The 19,394-nt window shown below is 38.9% G+C and overlaps 1 protein-coding gene across 1 annotated transcript; it reads right to left on the minus strand.

Annotated features, from left to right (window-relative positions):
* Positions 1-266: 266 nt before the first annotated feature.
* nudcd1 (NudC domain containing 1) lies at positions 267-19,372 on the minus strand. Its single transcript, XM_087787067.1, has 10 exons — positions 19,236-19,372; positions 18,362-18,516; positions 15,461-15,646; positions 15,022-15,205; positions 14,770-14,958; positions 11,642-11,849; positions 7,937-8,084; positions 6,556-6,681; positions 3,169-3,328; positions 267-1,263 (listed from the first exon to the last, which is right to left on the minus strand). The coding sequence occupies exons 1-10, from the start codon at positions 19,348-19,350 to the stop codon at positions 974-976; spliced, it is 1,761 nt and encodes a 586-aa protein (XP_087643193.1). The 5' UTR covers positions 19,351-19,372; the 3' UTR covers positions 267-973.
* Positions 19,373-19,394: the final 22 nt, after the last annotated feature.

A 19,394-nucleotide genomic window follows, 5' to 3' on the forward strand; every position in this document is an offset into this window, starting at 1 on the left:
CAATACTGTGATCACAGCCGCAGCACTGATGGAACAACAACGTTTAGTTTACATCCCAGTGTCAATCGTCACCTCGGCAAACTGGACATTCCCTCGATGAAGATGAAGATGAAGGAGCCGTCGCCAATTTAGCTACGTTATTTTTTTTTTACTGACAATCTCCTTCTTCACTTGGTCCATTTTACATCTTTAAACAGTGTTCCTTCAGTTTATGTTTAATCCATGACAATAATTTAATTTAAGGCCAATTTAACAATCATCCAAAATTGAAAAATGAAAAAACAACACGACAATTACACCTAAATATTTATTCCAACATAAAAGAAACATGACCTTCATGTTAAACTGAAGATCTTTCATTTGATCGCACTGATTTAAAAAACACACCATGTCTCGTACGCGTTGCCTGAAAAAAAAAATTAAATTAAGATTTTCAGATTCTTAACTAACATACTGTAAATGCACATTTTTTAGACAATTATTATAATTATTAGATTCAAAAACCCAATGCAATTTAAGACTTTTTAAGGAAACTGATCACACTAAACCTCTCCAGTTGACCTCTGAACCTTGAATGATGGATTTTTCCATAAAAGTCATTTTTTATTCAAAATTGGCATTTTATGATAATAATAATAAAAAAACGAACAAGAATTTGGGGTTTGTTGGCTCCATTTTCAAGGCTCGCACGTCAAATATCCTTGATCGAGTCTCTCGTCTTCTTCATTAAACCTTTACATTTACACTTATATCTGATGAAGCTCCATCATGCGGGTTCATCAATTCAAGCCAATTGAAAATGTAAGAAATTAACTATTTAGCAGGTTTTTTCGCTGATAAAAATGAACGTTTCTACAAAGTTGTTCAACACAAAAAGTTGAAGAATACGGAATAATTGTTGAGACAAAAGCCACAAGAAAAGCTGTTAAACAAAACACTTTATCAGTTCTTATCAACAAAAACATCCCACGATCTAATCATTGTTGACCTTCAAGACGAAGAGGTCGCTGCTGGTCAGGATGAACAGTCTCTCGTTGGTGGCGCGGAACCCCAGGATGGGTTTGTCGACGTCCAGACTGTCCACCTGCTGCTTGGCCACCTGTCCCACCTGACGCCCCTGCTTCCTGTTGAACAGAACCGTGTCCAGCGTCTGCGGCTGTCGGTAGAGGAAGGAGCGTCGCAGGCACTCGCACAGAGCTGCGTACGAGAAGTTGGGAGCGCAGGTGAGGAACTTCTTATCCCGCTTGGATGCCTGGACGTAACCTTGGACACAGAGGAAATGAAAGTCACGTTTGAGCTGAAATGAATGAAAGTCAATTTAATAAAAAAGGATTTCGATTACAGTACAAAAATCACAAAATTACATTTTCTCATCATGAAAAGACTCTAGACAAACTCTGTAGCCGAAAAAGGAACGGGCTGAAGTCGAAGCTTGTTTTTGAAATAACCTAAAGTATCCAATTATACAATGAATTAGAAAAAACGCAAAGAAAACAAAAATAAATAATTTCACAATTATTTTCATTTAATAACTTATTCATATCATTCTTTTCACACGATCAACTCTTCTTCTACTGTTGTCAACAATTCTGTAATGTCTGGTCTTGAACTAATAAAGTTGTATCGTCCACAAATGTAATGAATTTCAACTTATTAAGTATAAATAACTTGGGCCCGAATACTGAACCCTGTGGTACACCACAAGTCACTTTTCCAAAATGTGTCACCGTATTATTAATTTTTAAATAACTTTTGATCCAGTTTAGTGCAACACCTCTTATTCCAAAACGCAGTAGTATGGAATGATTGATCGCATCAAAAGCTTTAAGTGAATCAAGAAAAAACACCTACATATAGTTTCTTATCCATATCCTAGGCTATATTTTCTACAAACGCCATCACTGCTAAGGATGTTGATCGGTTGCTTCTGAACCCACATTGATAGTCACTCAGTCACTCAAAGGTGTAGCATCAAAGGTGGTTCTGGATTCTTATATCTGGACCGTTGACCCTCATTGACTCTTGCACTTGGATCCATCAGTCGTTCTAAAGGCAACACCTCCAGCCTCTCTGTACCGCCACTTAAACATACACTTTATTATTCATGAGCTCATCTCGCTTTTGTGTTTGTCTGACCGCCAACATCATTGATTCAAGGCTGATTAAGTGTTACAAGAGAAGACAACACTAGATGAATACATAACTGAGATCAACGACATAACAAGGGAACAACGTTCAACAACTAAAGACGATGATTCATATCACCGTCTATGTTTCTACGAATTGTTCTCCCGATGCACCCGACGTTGGCAAACTTGTCGTTTTCTCACAAAATAATCTCATCCATGATAATATAACGATTTAATTGTCGATCCGTCCCGGTGTGGAGGAACATCTCGTACTCGTGGAAGAGAAGAACAAGCTCCAGCTGGAGAAAATAAACGGGTGAGTAAATAAATTAACAGACACATTTAAATCACTGAGCTTCAGTGAGGAGAAACAAAATCATCAGCAAAGCAATTTAGTGCTTTTTGGCACCTTTGACCCGTTACCACCAGTTTTATCATCACCATTATTACTTGGGATTAATAATCATTTTTATCAATGACATGTATGAGTCACAGATAAAATATTAATGGTCAATTTCTCTAAAATTCAAATGTTATGAAATGTTATTCATTTAAATCTTCAACTCTTTGGGTGATAATCTTAAACCAAATCCGTATTGACCGATCAATAGATGTAGTAAATGATCTAATAAGTAATATAAGAACAAGATTAAAACAAGGATTTTGAACAGTATGACAGTGATACATAAAAGGATATCAAGGCAGACTGAACATTGCGCTGATGCGCTGCTCTTGATTTGTAGTTAATTTCCTAATTTTCTCATTATGAATGCGTTTTTGGGAATTTATCCCAGGGTTTAGCGATAACTTTAAAGTACAGTTCATGAGTGTAGAAAACCTGAACAACTCATAGTGTAGGATGTCGTTATTAAGTTATGATGACTCGACCACACGCCGTTTTATCTTTGCGAGTAGAGATGCTGAAATGAAAGATAGACCCGCCTTATGTCGCTTCTGATTGGTTAAAAATAGCCGGGGGTTATTTGGTTCCTTTAGCGGGGCAGCATCATTTCTTTGATAAAACTTGTTGGGGTCTCACCGAGAGCGTTGAAAGTGGCGATGTGCTCCCACATGTCGTCCGGTTGATCTGGACGAGGCTGCCACAGCAGAGCGTCCACGTCGTGTCTGAGGCACAGACAAGGCATCTCCGCCGGGTTCACCTCCACCGTGAAGAGATACTGGTGGATTCCCAGGTTCACCTGAGGAGGTCCAAAGAATTAAAAACTTTCACATGTACTGCACTGGAGACGTAGATCTTCTCTTTGAACCACAACTCATCCCGAACCTTTAGAAGTCATTAGTGACAAGCATCCAAGTTCATCATCCAGCTCATCATGTGCGAGTGTTTTTCAGTGTGTAACCACTGTCTTCCATCACACACTTCAAGTTATGAATTGAGCTGTCAGTGCAGCTCTCCTCCTCCTCCTCCTCCTCCTCCTCCTCCCGACTGCACCACACATACATTTGACAGAGACTAAAAACTTCGATTTGCAACAACGAGTCTCTGAAAACGCCTCCACTCCAGAACTCATTTCTCAGCCAGTCTTGCATGTGTGTGTGTGTGTGTGTGTGTGTGTGTGTGTGTGTGTGTGTGTCTGAGACAAATCAATATAGTTTCATGACTTGACCTCGCGAGGTCTCATCGCGGTCATGGAGTACAGTACGTCAACCCTGCAGGTCCGATCCTGACCTCAATCACAACCAGCACCGTTTATGTTTTAATGGCAGCCTTCTTGTCATCTAACGTTGGAATGACTGTTAAACCAATTGATTTCGTCAAGAGAAGTTCTGACGTCAATCACTCACACCGAGTCAAAAATATAAGTTTCTCGTGAATTTACTTTTTAACCACTTTCCTACATTTTCAGTTAAGGTCAATAGTTAGGTGTTCTTGGAACTTTTCTTCTTGTGGAACACTTCTGCCTCCCTCACACTCTACCTGCAGCTGCCGGGTCGGTCGACTCTCTCGACATTATTTTCCATATAGCAAAGATCCTCAATGATCCTTTATCTCATGAGCACCATCTGGTAGATCAATGAGGCTCATAAAATATGTAGATTTTATTCATTCATTAATCTCCGATGACTAATGGCACAGCTTTGTTTATTTGTTATATATCGGGGCAGATTATTTAATTCTCAAGCTGTGACCGAGATGACACTGAACTGAAGAAGCTGCTTTAATCAAGAGAAACCTTTACGGCCCATGTTGAAAAGCCTTTTCGGAAAGAAAAAGTACAAAAAGTACTTTCATTTTTGTGTGTCTGTGAAGGTCACAGATACTTCAGACTAAGAAAGAAAAGAGTTGAAAGAATAATAGAAAATGGATAAAATGTAGTTTAAAAAAAAAAAACCTCAGATGGAAAGAAAGGCTGGAAAAGCAGCAGAAGTAACACTTGTGGATTTGAGGTCCAACAGAAAAGGGTTTCGTTCAGCAGCCACTTTACTCCGAGACCATCATCAGACGAGTCTCCTCGCTCGACCAAGCGTCACAGACACGTTGACGATGGCGTGAGTTTTGTTTTTGAGCTCAGTGGAGTGATGGATGGAAGACAGACGTGAGGGGGAGACATGATGAAAGCAGAGCATCTGTTGAGAAAAGGCCGTGTGAATAAAAGAATGAGCTAAATGTCACTTTCCCGTCGTCATCATCATCATCATCATCATCATCATCATCATCACTGCCGTCTTTGAGAGAGTCTGATCACTTCAAGTTTTAATCACATTTTCACTTCACCCCAAAGCGAGTTACATTCTCACCTGAACTGATAGGGATGAGGATCAGCGCCTCCAATTGCAAAAGCAGAAAATACTTAGATTAGGCTCTTGGATTTGAAAGGATGAGTTCCACATTCAAGGGCCTTTTATTGCAGCCATGAGCGGCGCATCATATGAGAGCATTGAGTATGTATTGAGCTCGAGCTTATCAGAAAATGGACACAATAATCCATCTTATCCGCAGAGAGAGAGGCCAGAGGATTGAATGAAATGTACAAGAACTCACCGAGAGCTCTTGTGTGTCATCAATAGAAGGATAAAGATGATGAAAAGCTCTGACGATGTCACTCACAATAGTCACGTGCACAGAAACAACGTGTTTTGAACATATATTGAAAGAGTTCCCAATGAATTTATCTCATCAATTTGTCATCACCGCTCTCACACAATACCGCTCGCATTTGTACACTTTCAAATCTTTCGCATCCCCTGCTGACAAGCTGTTTGGCTGCCTGCGCCACCATCACAACCAGCTAATGGGATGTCGTAGTAAGGATTTTTATGACTCCATGGTGCACACTTGAAATCCTTTTAGTTTTCTCATTATGCCGTTTAAAAGGACCCCAAAGAGACGAGATTATGATTATCAGTAAGAAAGAACAAAATATGCCTCATAATCCTGTGCGATTCATGGATGAAAATAGACCCGTTCATTGATAACGTGTTTTATGATCTGATGTGCAATATAGTGCGACCGATACGGTACTAATATAATGAGGCTAGGGAATTTTTTTTGTACAGCATATAGTTCATGAATTTGAATCCTAACCCTCCTCACTCCCAGGGGTAATGGCAGCATTGGTATTTGAATTTATTTGAGCAAATATTGTATCAATAATCAAAAAAAAAACGAATCTGTGGCCGATTCTCGAGCAGCATCACGGTTCATAGAGACATTTGTTCTGAAAATCACGGAGGTGTTATTGTTCAATAGTAATTATGAACTCGGTAATAAGAGCGGTGTCGGATGATGCGGCGGACAAACAGGATAATCATTCTGTGCATGATAAAGAGACGAGAGCCATTAGCGCCGCGTGTTGACGCATGTCCACGAATAAAAGCTGAACAGCTATTATGAAACATCCATCCTTCTGTATCATTTGAGACAAATTATCATCTGTTCCAACTGGGTCAAAGATGTTATTTTGCATTATGCGTATTCCTTTTTTTCCCCCATAGAAATTATTGCACCATCACTCTTTAGCAGGGCGCCAAAGCGACGAGCAGGCTCCTCACAACATGTCAGGCGGTTCACCTTGGAGAAGATAATGAAAGTGAAGGTCGCCGGTGTTTGCTGTAAACATGGTGGCACGACTTCACATTTCTAAACACTTTATTGTTAATGGCTGCAGACATTTTTCATTAAACCCACAAGAGCTGCAGAGGTCCAAAGTTCAATGTGGAGGATACTTTTAATTTCACTTCTGATGTTACCTTGGCAACGCATGGCAGACACAAAAGCCACAGATACAGCTTTCCCCCCCCCCCCATTTATCATGATGGGATGAGAATTGCTTCATTACGGCTACAAATCCACGCATATTTTTAATTAGCTGTAAGCTAAAATTCAACTAACTATCCGAATCTTTGAACAGGGTTAATAGAGGCTTAAGATTAAAAATGAAATGGCTGCATCCCTGCGACTCACCACATGAGTGGGCTTCAGCGACTGGCCGTCGAAGTACGTGAGGTTGGAACCTTCCTCTGGGAACTGGTCACAGTCCTCCAGCTCGTGAGAGTTGCACGGGGGCAGGTCCCTGGCCGGGTCGGTGATCTTGACAAGAAGAGTGCGGGATACACAGAAGTGTGAGTCGGAAATGTTTGGCATTTATTTACCAAATTCATTTGGAGCCTGGAGTGGACCCCAATGATGCAAGTAAACAGTAGAAGAGGACACAGTGAAGGGATGAAATAGCTGAAAAGTCATGGGTTCTCACAAGGTCCATCGTACGGGGAAGTAACTAAAAAACATTCTATACACAACCATATTTACACTCTCGAAATTGATTTCCTATTGAAAGAAATGTGACCAAATATGTAAAAATAAAAATTTACCTCCACCAAGCATCTTATTTGCCCGAGAACAAATGTGTTTGTAGAATCCCTTGTATTGTTGTCTCTGGGTCAAGGTGAACGACCTCCACCACTGCATATGTTTAGGGAAGCCAGGGAGGTTTTTGACCTTGACCCAGAGGCAACACAAGGGTTAAATGCAAGGAATTCAATCCAATAAATAAAACCACTCCCATGGTTCAAGATTTGTGTCTCTCTGCTTTTTAAAGTCAATTTACAGGTTTTGCAATTTCAAATAACAAATTAACAAATAATAAAAAAGAATAAACGCTTTTTTAGACCGTAGTGAAAGCAAGTTAAAAACCATATACCCGTCCATGAGCAGCATCAGCACCATGCAGGTTTAGTTTTGATTGGACCAGTAGAAAATGTACTGATGGGAGAATTGTTTTGGTTGAAAAGGATTGCTTTTGAAATATTGTGAAACAGTCTCTCTTTGCAGGAGGGAACTTTGACAACAAAATGTGGCTTTGCAGGAGGATTTAGACTTTGATGTATCGTCGTGATGCACTTACAGTGGAGTCGTTGACGGTGCTCGATAAATGGCACGGCTGCACTTTAGTTTCTTAGTCATGTCATCTATGCTGCTTCAAAAGACAAATGATTTTGAAGCGAGACTCAACTTTCATTATTTGTTTGTATAAAAATCACATTTATACATTTTATAACCAATTCTGAGATTTGAAAATAATTTAAGATAGTTCAACGCCTTAGATTAAAATTATTGAATTATATTCTTGACACCAGTTTCTTATCTTATCATAATCACTTGCATCTTTATAAGTCACCATATCAACATGAACATTATTCTACTTTGATTTGAGTTCACCATCTGACGGGCAACATAAAATGATCTGGAGGCTAGAGTTGAGTTTGACACGTGTGAGTGCACACAGGGAAAGAGCCTAAGATTATACAACTTCCTAGTCCGGTAAGACAAAACGGCAGCTCCTCACCATGTCTTCAGATGTTAGGTGCTTCAGTCTCTCGTGGATTTCAGACAATTGCTCATCGCTCAACATGTACTTTCCTCTGCTGTTGCCCGTCACCAGCTCCGGCCACATGGAACCATCTGTGATCTGCTTCTGCAGGGTCACCTCCAGGCTGAGCACAATATTAAAGATACAAACAAACAGAAATGCTTGAGAACAAAGTGTGAGTCACCCATGAGCCTGCTCGGCCACTGAAAAGTGTTTCCACTCAAAGATCCAGCAGCTTCCATTTTGCAATAATATGAATTCTCCAAACGCCCAAATGTGTGCTCGAAGTAAAACTGATGCAATCAGGTGGTAAACATCCCAACGGGATGATATCGTGCACGCTTTGATGAGAAAAGGTCAGCGGAGAACTTGAGGGGGTATTTAGACTGACAGGAGAGCGGCTGAATTGGGCTGGATACAAATTGGTTTCCTCTGCGGAGCAGAATGTCAGAATGAAGATGAGTGGGGGGATAAATGAAGGAAGAAGTGGGAGACGAGATAGCAGACGCATGTAAAATACCATCCACAAGCCAAATATTTGCCTTAAGAAATTCTGTGGTGGGCGATTTTTCATCCATCGTTGCATCTGAGCTCAAGTTTTTCTTAAAGAACAAGTGTTTATTTTAAATAGATGTTGGACTCGAAAATATCATCAGTATGTGGCTGTTTGTACAAAACTCTCTTTTCATTGACATTTACATAAGAAGACCCGCCCACGGAAAACTCTGTTGTTTCTAGGGATGAGGACCATGAGTTAAGGCCATTATTACATCATAATGGACTCTCGTAACCTCTAGTTCGCCGTGATTTCAGATGGGGGAGAACTTTATAAATTAATAAGTTCAAAACATGGTCATGATGAGAGACTTACTGCATCTTAGAGAGAAGACTTCAACACCTGAAACATGTGACTTTAACAGCAATATATAACATTTTAAGCCAAATTCTGCAGTAAAAACCGTATGACAAATTACCGAAAATATATAAGCAATATATGAAAAAGAAAAAATTAAAAGACAATACTTGACAAATGCTCCTTTATCTGTAATTAAATCAAAATAAATTAGATTTAAATATATGTTTAACTACCTCCAAACAATGCATTTAGTTTGTAATAAAGGACTGAAAACCCTAAACAGCTTCACAATGCCATTAAAAAACACTAATTAACAGTTCAGAATGAACCATGGAAACGCCAACTCAGCACAAAGACCGGGTGGTTAAGCACATTAACATAGTAAAAGGACATCATTTAAATGATGAGCGAAGAGACTGCAGGAGGAAACAGACCATTGGAAGAAAAAGTAGCTTTGCTGCAGGCATCAGGGTTCTTTGTAACGTCGTAATACATAGTACAGTAGATGACTTAGTAAAAGCTCGGCTGCACTTTAGTTTCTTATTAATGTTATTTATACCCTCTTAAAAAGCCGAAAGACTTTAAAGCAATACTGAAGTTTGAGCATTTGTTTGGTATATACGTAAATTACATTCAAACATTTGTATGACCTTATAAAATCCAAACATTAATTATAGAGATTTTAAAATAATTTTAAACATTTCAAGGTCTTGAAGGTAAACTAATGTAAAACTCCAACTCTCCTGACTCACTCACATGTTTCACATGTTCAAGCCTTCCTCTCCAAGATGCATTAAGTATCTCATCATGAAAATGTTTTGAACTTATTACTTTATAAAGTTCTCCACCGTCTGAAATCTACGCGAACGAGAGGTTACGAGAGCGGAGTCTATTATGATGTGATAATGTCTTCACTCCTTCTCCAGCCAGCTGTAATCACACCCGCTTTGTTTATACAACAAATCCCTTGGAGGTGGATATTTCCTGGGTTGATGACGCATGGTCACAAACCTCGATGATTGACCAATTCACAAACCACACACACAGCAGAGTGGGCGTGGTTATGGTAAACAAGGGGCTGAAGAACATTTTCTAATACATTTGAATTAGAGTTTTGTACAAACAGACACATACTGATGAGTACAATAGAGGTCCTACATCAATTTAAGAGGTCTACCTGGTGTGATAGAAACCCTGTATCTTAAGTCTCTTCTTAGTTATTCTATTTCTAACCCATGAACAGTTTCCACCTTCCTGGCGGCGCTACAGTTAAGCTAACACGGGCGAATCAAAGTCAATAACATGCAAAAACCCTTTAGCGGTCCAAGTTGCAGGCTGAACAAGAATTAATATTTACCCGAAGTATTAGTCAGAGTCTTAATAATTACAGTGTCTGTCCTCATCCACCACCGACACACTCACAAAGCTAATTCCTTTAACATCAACAGTTTTACTGTTATTTTAAGTCTCTGTGAACTTGTTGACATTAGTTTCTTAGATTAAACAATGTCATCTTTATAGGTCCTCATATCAACATGAACATGCATCTACTTTGCTTATTGCTATGCACATTTACATAGTGAAAGGACATGATTTATATGAGGCATTAGACCTGGATTGTAATAAATTGTATATTTAGTTTCTATTAAGTCAGAGTGTTGCTCTCTGCCTGCAGCTCGGCATCTGCAGTCCTCAGCTGCAGGATGAGAAGTGAAGGACACCCTGGAGAGTTGGTCAGTCCAACAAACATCACATATGTGGCTAAAAAAAAGTGAAACCTTTTGTGTTTAGAGGATAAGTGAGTCCCTGCAGAAGCAAAGTAAAACCCCTTTTTTTTTTAAAAAACGACACAGAAAGGACCAAGGTGTGACAACGTGTGGGACATTTAAAAATGTTTGGATCAGCCAAAGCTCAATGTGCAGAATAACCTGACATCATTCATTCTCTACTCACTCCAATAGCCTTCTATTTTAAGACTAAACACACGTAAGGCTATTTAATGTGTTTTTACAGTGGACTCTAGAAGGTCATATATTAGCCAGACAGGAAGCGGATCTGCAGAGGAGTACAGAGGCGGAGAGGAAGGATGGACGGAGAAAGACGTGACTAAACCCGAGCAGACAACCTGATAATTGTCTTCTCCTGAGTAATACAGCCATTAAGAAGAAAGAGAGGAACCGTAACCATGTCTATTCACTCTGCCGACAACTCACTCTCCTCAACGCACAAGAAAGAAAACGGTAATATAACATATGTTACATAAAATATTGAAATTTCACATCGCATTTCCTTCTTCTGTCCCGCTTTTCTTTCACCTGCTTTGTTCTGTTCAAACCCCGTCTCCTCGTGCACCAATAGTACGTCAGCAGTGTTCGACAGTTAGCTAGTGCAGCTACTAAGTGAACAGTGGTTGTAAATATGTCTAAAAGTAGAAGTAAAGGGACGGCGAGATAATCCATTTTTGAAGAGTAACCTGGCGGATGTCGGACCTCTTCGGGTACCAAAGAGATGAATAATTGCCAAAGAGCTAAATAAAGATGTGGTGAATGAGGACACGAGGTAGACAGGTGTGAGTGAGAACTAGGATAGGAAGGAAGTATCTTGTGATTGTTCATGAATATTCAGAGCATTTTCTAATCAGTTAAACGCACCAACTAAATGATCTTTATTCATAATGCATCTCATGATTCAAGGTACTTCATTCTATCTTAAGAACTAAAGAATAACTAGAGTGATGGATTCCATCGCACTGGTCACCAGAAAACATTGTACCAAAAAGGCCATTCTTCCCTAAAAACAAACAAAAATGTGTGTAAAAGGCAAACCTTTTATCATTCTTGATAATCCAAGCGCTGGCCTCGGGGTCCACGGAGGCAAACAACTGGCCCTCCAGGAACGGAGTGGAACCCTTCACTCCGATGCTGATGTCATCTCTCGTGAGACTGAAATTCACTGTTTCTTTGGTGAAACCTTCTGGCATACGAACCAACATCGTGACGTCATCCGTCGTCTGCTGCCAGAAGTAAATGGGTTCTGGGGTAAAAAAATAAAAGAGATTAATTAACAAACGGTGAAGTGGATTTAACACAACAAAGTCCAGCACTGTTGGATTTATAAGTGATTGAAATATTTACTAACAGAAAAACACAATGCTCATCGAAATACTGTATGTTCAGTATCTAGAACATTGAGCCCATGTACCTCCTGCCTGAGGGGGGCAGTCTCTGGAGACACTTCTCAACTTCAGCCCAAAACAATGATAGAATCCACACATCATTGATGTTGAGAGTTTCAGAGTCTGAGTCACGATGTTCGCTGAAGTCCAAAACAAACTCAGGAATCCTGTTATTTTATATCAAAATAATTTGAAACAAGTCTCTCTTACATCTCACCCTTTTAAAGTCCCATTGAAATATCTCAACACCCTCAGTTATTTCCATGAATCCTGTTCCAGACTGATGTTACTCCCAAGTAACCTTCGCTTCTTCACCCAGACTTCCAGTCTGGCTTCTTGGATTCACCATTCAGAGTGAGATATTACTTGAAAGACCTGATAATAAATAGTCTACATCTAACTTAACACTATTGAAAACATGTTTATCAAGTCAACTAAATTATACTTTAATAAAATGTATTCCAGCAGCTCAATTTCCTCACATTACAGTTAAATCATGAATCTTTGTCACCTCTGTCACCTTTTCATTTCCTCCCCTCATCACTTAAACCTGCTTTGAAGATGTGTCGTCTCTTGACATTTAATCTACTTCCTCCTTTGAAGGAGGGGAAGCAGATAAAAGGATTGGCTAAAAAAGCTTCCATTATGTCCCTGTGCAGCCCTCGCTCGTCTTTCAGGCTTAAAAAGACCTTTGAGTAACTCACTTTGGATGCTTGTGTATGCGTGTGGAAAGGAAGCATATTGAAACTGGGAGATGGATAAAAGAGGGCCGAGTAAATGATGGCTGCATAGAAAACATCTCTTTGGGTTCTTCTTTTAAGATGGATCAGGACATTGTGGCTATGAATAAGAGGTCTAGTGTAGCCGTCTTTTGCCAGGCCCTGTAGCTCCAAGATGCACCTCATTGGAACATCCAAAATGTAACTTGTTTATTCTTAAACTGACTTTTGTGTTATCTTGCCGGTTCCAAATCAGTACTTTTTGAACAGTTCTTTAAACCTTGTGATATCTCAGGGTCAAACCCATTTGTTTTCTGGCCAATGGGTCATCTTGACCCAGAGATGACATAATGGTTAAGTAAAACATTTAAACATTGTATTATTTATTCTTCCATAACGTGTTTTTCCGATGTAGAAGACATTGTTGGTCGGTATCATTTTAGAGGTTAAATTGTGTGCTTGTGTGATGAGGGGCTTTACAAGGTCAGTATAAGTCGTATAACGTTTAAATTAGATTGTTTTTCTTTGTGTTTACTACAGTTCATGTCGGAATCTGAACCTTTTTTAAGCTGGTTCAGTGCATAAAATACAATTGGAAAGAACAACAAGTAATTCAATAAATATAATCAATGTTTTTCCAATCATTTTCACAATAGGCCGGACATCTTCTCTCTGTATTGAATCAGATCATGCTATGTCATGTTACTTCACATGACCTTGAACTTAAATCAATCAATCAGAAAGATTGACTTCCGTAAGTAAGAGCAGCTTCTGTATCACCGCGAGCACAGACAACACTGCAGCTATTAATCATCCTTGTTGACCTGAACGGAAAACGCTAAACAATAATAAATATTAATGCGTACTGTTGCAGCGGGATCAAACCAAACCCGCCTTTGACACGCCAAAGCTGAAGGGCAGAAAAATAATCCCGTATCACAAACACCACTTATCATCATGTCGGGGAAGGCAGGAATGCAGGATTTAGAAACAAATTATCTAATGCATGAGGACCGTTTTCGGTGGCAATTCATGACCCTGAACTGGGATCAAACATTTCTTATGTCATTCTATGAAACTGCAATGAAGTAAAAACGTGATAAACAACAGTTGGGGTTCGCCAAGGAACAGGCAGCAGCAACTGGGGGATGAATCAGACAAAAAGAAATGCCAAGAAATGAGCACGAAGTTGACCTCAGATGTGAGCGTTGTTGAAGATAGAAAGGGAATGGAGACACAAAATAGCTTTGATAATGTGAGCAATTCAGCTCGAGAGTCACATTCAAGGAGTCCTAAGACAGACGACTGTGCTTCAGACGATTCTGAGCCTCCAACATCTCACACATGTTATGTTAAAGGAACGATTTCATGTTCAAATAAATCCACCTTGACAGTTTAAAATAAAAATAAATAGATGTGAGACCTAATAACAGTCAGAAATGTATTTTAGAAATATCTAAATGGCTTCTAAATACTGCCAGATATATCAAACTTGATGTATGTTTTTATTTTCTTCGAGTCATCTTGGCACATTTTTAAATTTGTTGTCAAATTCTTCTTTACTTTTATGACAATGCTTTCCATTTTTCTGCATAATATAAAGTTGTGTCGGAATGTTGTCCGTTTCTCTTGACAACCAGTTATTATCTTAATATTATCTATTATTATTATTATTATTATTATTATTATTATCTAACTTTCTTTGAGTCGGACAACTTTGTTTCTGAAGCCGTTTACACCCAACACCACAGGTGTATCTAGTAAGTGGTGCCACGAGACCTGGGAAACACAAGTGATGTGACAACAACATTTAAGTGACAAAATAATGTCTTGATCAGCAGAAAGAAACCATAGATCGCCTCGTTTTCATTTGTTATCACATGAGCAGCATTAACCTTTTCTTTCGTTTTCCTTAAACAACCAAATATCTTTCTCATAACTTGTCATTAACTAGTTGTAAGAGCACATTTATTATTATTATTGATATTTGTTGTGTTTTTTATCAATTTCCATCCCTCTGGCAAATAACTTAAAGTACATAACAAAAAAATCATCTCACCTGTGGTTTCCACCTCCATGGGTTCTTGCTTGGGCAGCTCCACGGGTTGACCATCGACGTGAGTGAAGACAAACGGCTTCTCTGCAGCCACCATCAGCCCCTTCCCTTGAGGCTGGATGGCTGCATAGTTCGGAACCGATCGTCCCTTCAGCACCCTCCTCTTCTTCACCTCGTACTTCCTCTCCTCACCTAGATCATCAATCAGTATTAGAAAAGTACAGCAAACCTGCGCCTTCATTTTTTTGATGCGACCTTGTCCAGCCGTGTTTGAGACGGAGATCCACTCCAGCGAGGTGGAGAATTCACTTCCTTTGGTTTCATGCTGCTCTTGCTGGATGCGTAACAGCAGGACCTCCAAGGTGTGGACCCCATCTTGAACATGTGAGACGCTGTGGAGGATGATGAAGGGCTCGCCCACGTCCTCGACGAACAGAGCCTTGAAACAAAACACAGCTTAGTCTGACCCTCAAAAGCATGTGTTGCAGAAATATGCATTGATCAATGATCTCATAGGAAACCGCAGACAAAACCACAGGGAGCGTGTGGATTTGAAAGGGACCTGAATAGCAGTGAAAGCCTGAATTCCTCTTTTGAATTTTCAGTGTCAAGTTGTGAGAGCAGGTTGATTGAAGTGGCGACTTACTGTATAGACCATAAGTATTTATGACAGGAGCACAGCACGTTCACTCACCTCCCACTTCAGATGGGAACTGTCGGCTCTCTTGCCTGTGCGCAGCAAGAAAAGTCTCCCGCTTCCGTCCGACAGTGCGGCCCAGGTCGCGGAGCTGAGACTCAGTGAGGCGCACAGACGGTCTTGACGCTGCCATGAGTCGCCCTCTATTCTGTAGACCTCACGCGGCTTGCCCAGCGCCGTGTCCTGAAGAAGAATTCAACACGTTTATCGTGACAGAATTCTGTTGCTTCACCTCAGTGGTGGTTCATTTTAGTAAGTGCCAAAATGTTAAGAAATACTGCACACAATATCAGTTTTCAGTCGGGTTTAAATCGACAAACAATGAATATATAACAACATCAGCCTGGTGCAGGTCAGCGTGGAGTTAAAATACAACATCAAAGACACATTAATGGCAAAGAGAGGCATGAGGGCTGACATGCTAGGGAAGCCATTGTTGTACTTTCTTTTATGGTGGAATTACATTACAAAAGATGTTTGATGTGCTGTTGTACTGCTTTCATTCCCAGGGCTTGGAAACATATTTCATTCATCGAATAAAATGACAATAAATTCCACAAAGTGCATCGGAAAAACCTGTCAAAATTAAGAAGGTACCTTCATCACCAGAGAAACAGAATTAAAACCCAGACCCCCAACACACGATCATCGATCCCACACACAGAAAAATGTATCAAAGAAAGACAGCAGCGACTGGTCTGCGGTTGCCATGGACACACAGTATCACAACACAAGATATACTTTTCATTTTCCCTTGCAGCAGCACCATTAATAACCCCCCGAGCTGCTTATTCAAAATGGTGACACTTCCTTCCCAAAGTACACAAAAGACTCAGTGATAATAATTATTATGTAGCATGACGAGTTTTATGAGTCGGCTCAAAGCCGTCCCGCTGACCAACCTAATTATATAGAAATTATCTCTAATTACAGTCACCTCGTGCGGTCAGACATGAAAGAAAGCACATCTACGATTCTGGACCGAGAAAAATCAAGGACAATTATGGGATTCTGTGACTTAATCTTCTGTCACAATTCCATCATCATGTAAAGCTTGTTTTAACATTTAGTCTGGCATTAGAGAACAATTCGAGATGAATTCAAGTTTTAAAATGTTGTACGGCAATATATTTATAAACATATATTATTTAAGGGAAAAAAAAACAAGGATCCACTATCCAAACAATCACTCCTTTCACCCTTTGGTGACAAATTCTACCCAAGGTCATGGCTGTAAACTGTATTCAATGGTGCATAAGATGGAGCGGATTAGATGGAAGCCACAGAATGATGTTGCTTCTCTGACCAAAACGAGGTAATAAAAATACCGACATACAGATAAAGCCGATCGATTAATTCACAAAACAAGTCTTTAAGTATTTGGATTAAAACCTGCTCGTGTTTAAAATTTTCTGAATAACCTTTACACTTGTACACAATAAAATCTCTTAACCGATGAACACATTTATTACAAAAGCAAATTAAATGATAAATAACCAACAGAGAACTCTTCAAATGTCACAAATTAGAAAAAGGAGATGTCATATTGAAGCTGTAATACAACATTTAGGTTACGTTTTTTTTATTAGAATCAATAATCTAAAGTGAGTTTTAGAGACAATAAATAAAGATAAATGATTCATTAACCATCATTTGTAATGATGGTCACACATTTTGGACGATCCTAATACGAAAACTTAAAGTAAAAAAAATTAATATAAATATAAAACTATTTTCAATTGATTTACGTGAAGTTAAAAGCACGTAAAACAAACCACAAAATTAAGCGACATCTCCCCATCAAGTTGTAGGGTCACTTTTGGGGGATTTAGAATGTAGTCATCCTGGTTATATGTCACTGCTGACCACTGAAGACCTGCTCAAACATTCAAGAGTTGAGGTTGTAACGACTGTATAGTATCAAGTGGCATGGTCACAGTTTGTGAGCGCCCTCTACTGGTCATAAAGACACAAGGTCCACTGTAACAACTATCCACCTACTTGCGAGGGAAACTTAAAATACAATTGGAAAGTATTTTTTTTAAACAACACTAACCAAGTTATATGAACCTGATTCAAGTGTGTATTCATTTCGGAGAGGTTTTTGTTTTGTCTGTTTATTTGTGGTTATATTTCATATTAGTTAATAATGCGAGGGATGACAGATGTACTCTATGTTAATAAACTCTGAAGAGACAAATATCTTACTCCCAGTTATTCGGATTTAATTTCTATTATCAGTATCAGAGTCGTATTAAACGGTTCCAAATGTTTCGTCATCTTCTTAGTGTGTTTTAAGTATTCCATGTTAATCATATATGACGATAATAAAATTAGTTTTTTTCTGATTCACGCTTTTTTTCACACATTTTTCAATGAGATGGCACCGTCAACTTGACCTCTGACGTATAAACACAACCATTTTTCATGTCAGACGAGAGAGGAGGATGAAAAATTCATTTTTTAAAGTACACCGAAATTTGAATATAACATAAATTTCCAACAAAAAACACACACAAGTATATTCAATATTATTTTTGAACCAATAAATGGTCCAAAATAGGTACAACTAGAACTTTTAGTACATTTTCCTTGTGCAGCAGAATGAAAATTTGAAATAATTCAAGTTCAAGTTATTTTATTGTCAAATACACATGAATGTAAGACATACAGCATAGATTAAATTGTAGTTCTCTCAGACCCCGTTGCAAAACATGAAGTAGACAATTAAAAGGACAATAAAAAAGACATTCAAAAAATAAACAATAAATAATCAACAAACTGAAATACATAATCAACAATACTTAGATAATCAACTAATAAACAGAATTACAATACAATTAACAAAGTACAATTAATAATACATAATACATAATGAAATTGGGTTTATAATCTTACCAGCACCACTGTGAGACTGAGCACTCGTCCTTTACAGTCCACAAACAGAACGCTGTCTTCACACCACTGGTCCAAGTGCAGGTAGTTGTACATGCCAAACGCACGCATGTGATCCAGAGTGTACTGGTCCTCCTTCAGCTTCATCTCCTCCACAGCTGCAGAGGAAACACAACATGGATTTATCAAAGAGTCCAACAAAATCAATAAAATAGACACTTAAAGGCAACTGAACTGGGTAAAGTTTTGTTAAGTCATTGAAGAGGCTTCTTTAGGTCAAAATAACTTGTCTGTGGAGCAGCTATACATCTAACTAGGGGGTCAATCCCTATGTTCTCAGCCTTGACGCTAGTAAAAAATACTGTATAACTGCAACTCTTAAAGTTAAACTGAAGATTCATCTTGGACTCTGAACTGGATGAATAAAAGCGACAAGAACCCTTTAAGTAGCAGTTGTTTTTACTTGACTTCAGTCTGTACTATGTATCTGTTTATACAACTGTTTGGTGACTGGAAGCCTATTATCCCAAAGTTTCCCCAAGGGATGAATACAGTTCTATCTACCTATCTAAACTCTAGTTTCCTCCCACAATTCAAAAATATATAAAGTTAGTTCATGACTCAGAACTGTGAGTCAAGTGTGTGTATCTGGGAGCGGTTGTCAACGTGGGGTTTATCAATAATACAGAATAAATAAAATACAAATTGTCACTCAAATAGTGATGACATTTTCCCGCTGCATTCCAATAAAAACGAAGAATGCTCTTGCGTGAAAAGCAAAGCAAGCATGTTTAATGTGGCACAATAAAAAGACCACCATGTTAACGACATTAATAGCATGTTTTTATTTATTTTGTGTATCTTTGGTTGATCTTACCTGAATCCAGCTCCACATTATACTTCGGTATTGTATCCAGAGACAGCCTGTAACTTTCAAAATTAGGGTTAAGTAAGTCCCTCTTCACTTTAAGAGAATAATTTGACACGTCCATGGTTTTTTTTTTTTGAATGAAGTCAAACTGAAGTCTGACGGAAG

The sequence above is a fragment of the Callionymus lyra genome, chromosome 3, assembly GCF_982586985.1.
Source record: "Callionymus lyra chromosome 3, fCalLyr1.hap1.1, whole genome shotgun sequence".
NCBI classification, from domain to species: Eukaryota; Metazoa; Chordata; class Actinopteri; order Syngnathiformes; family Callionymidae; genus Callionymus; species Callionymus lyra.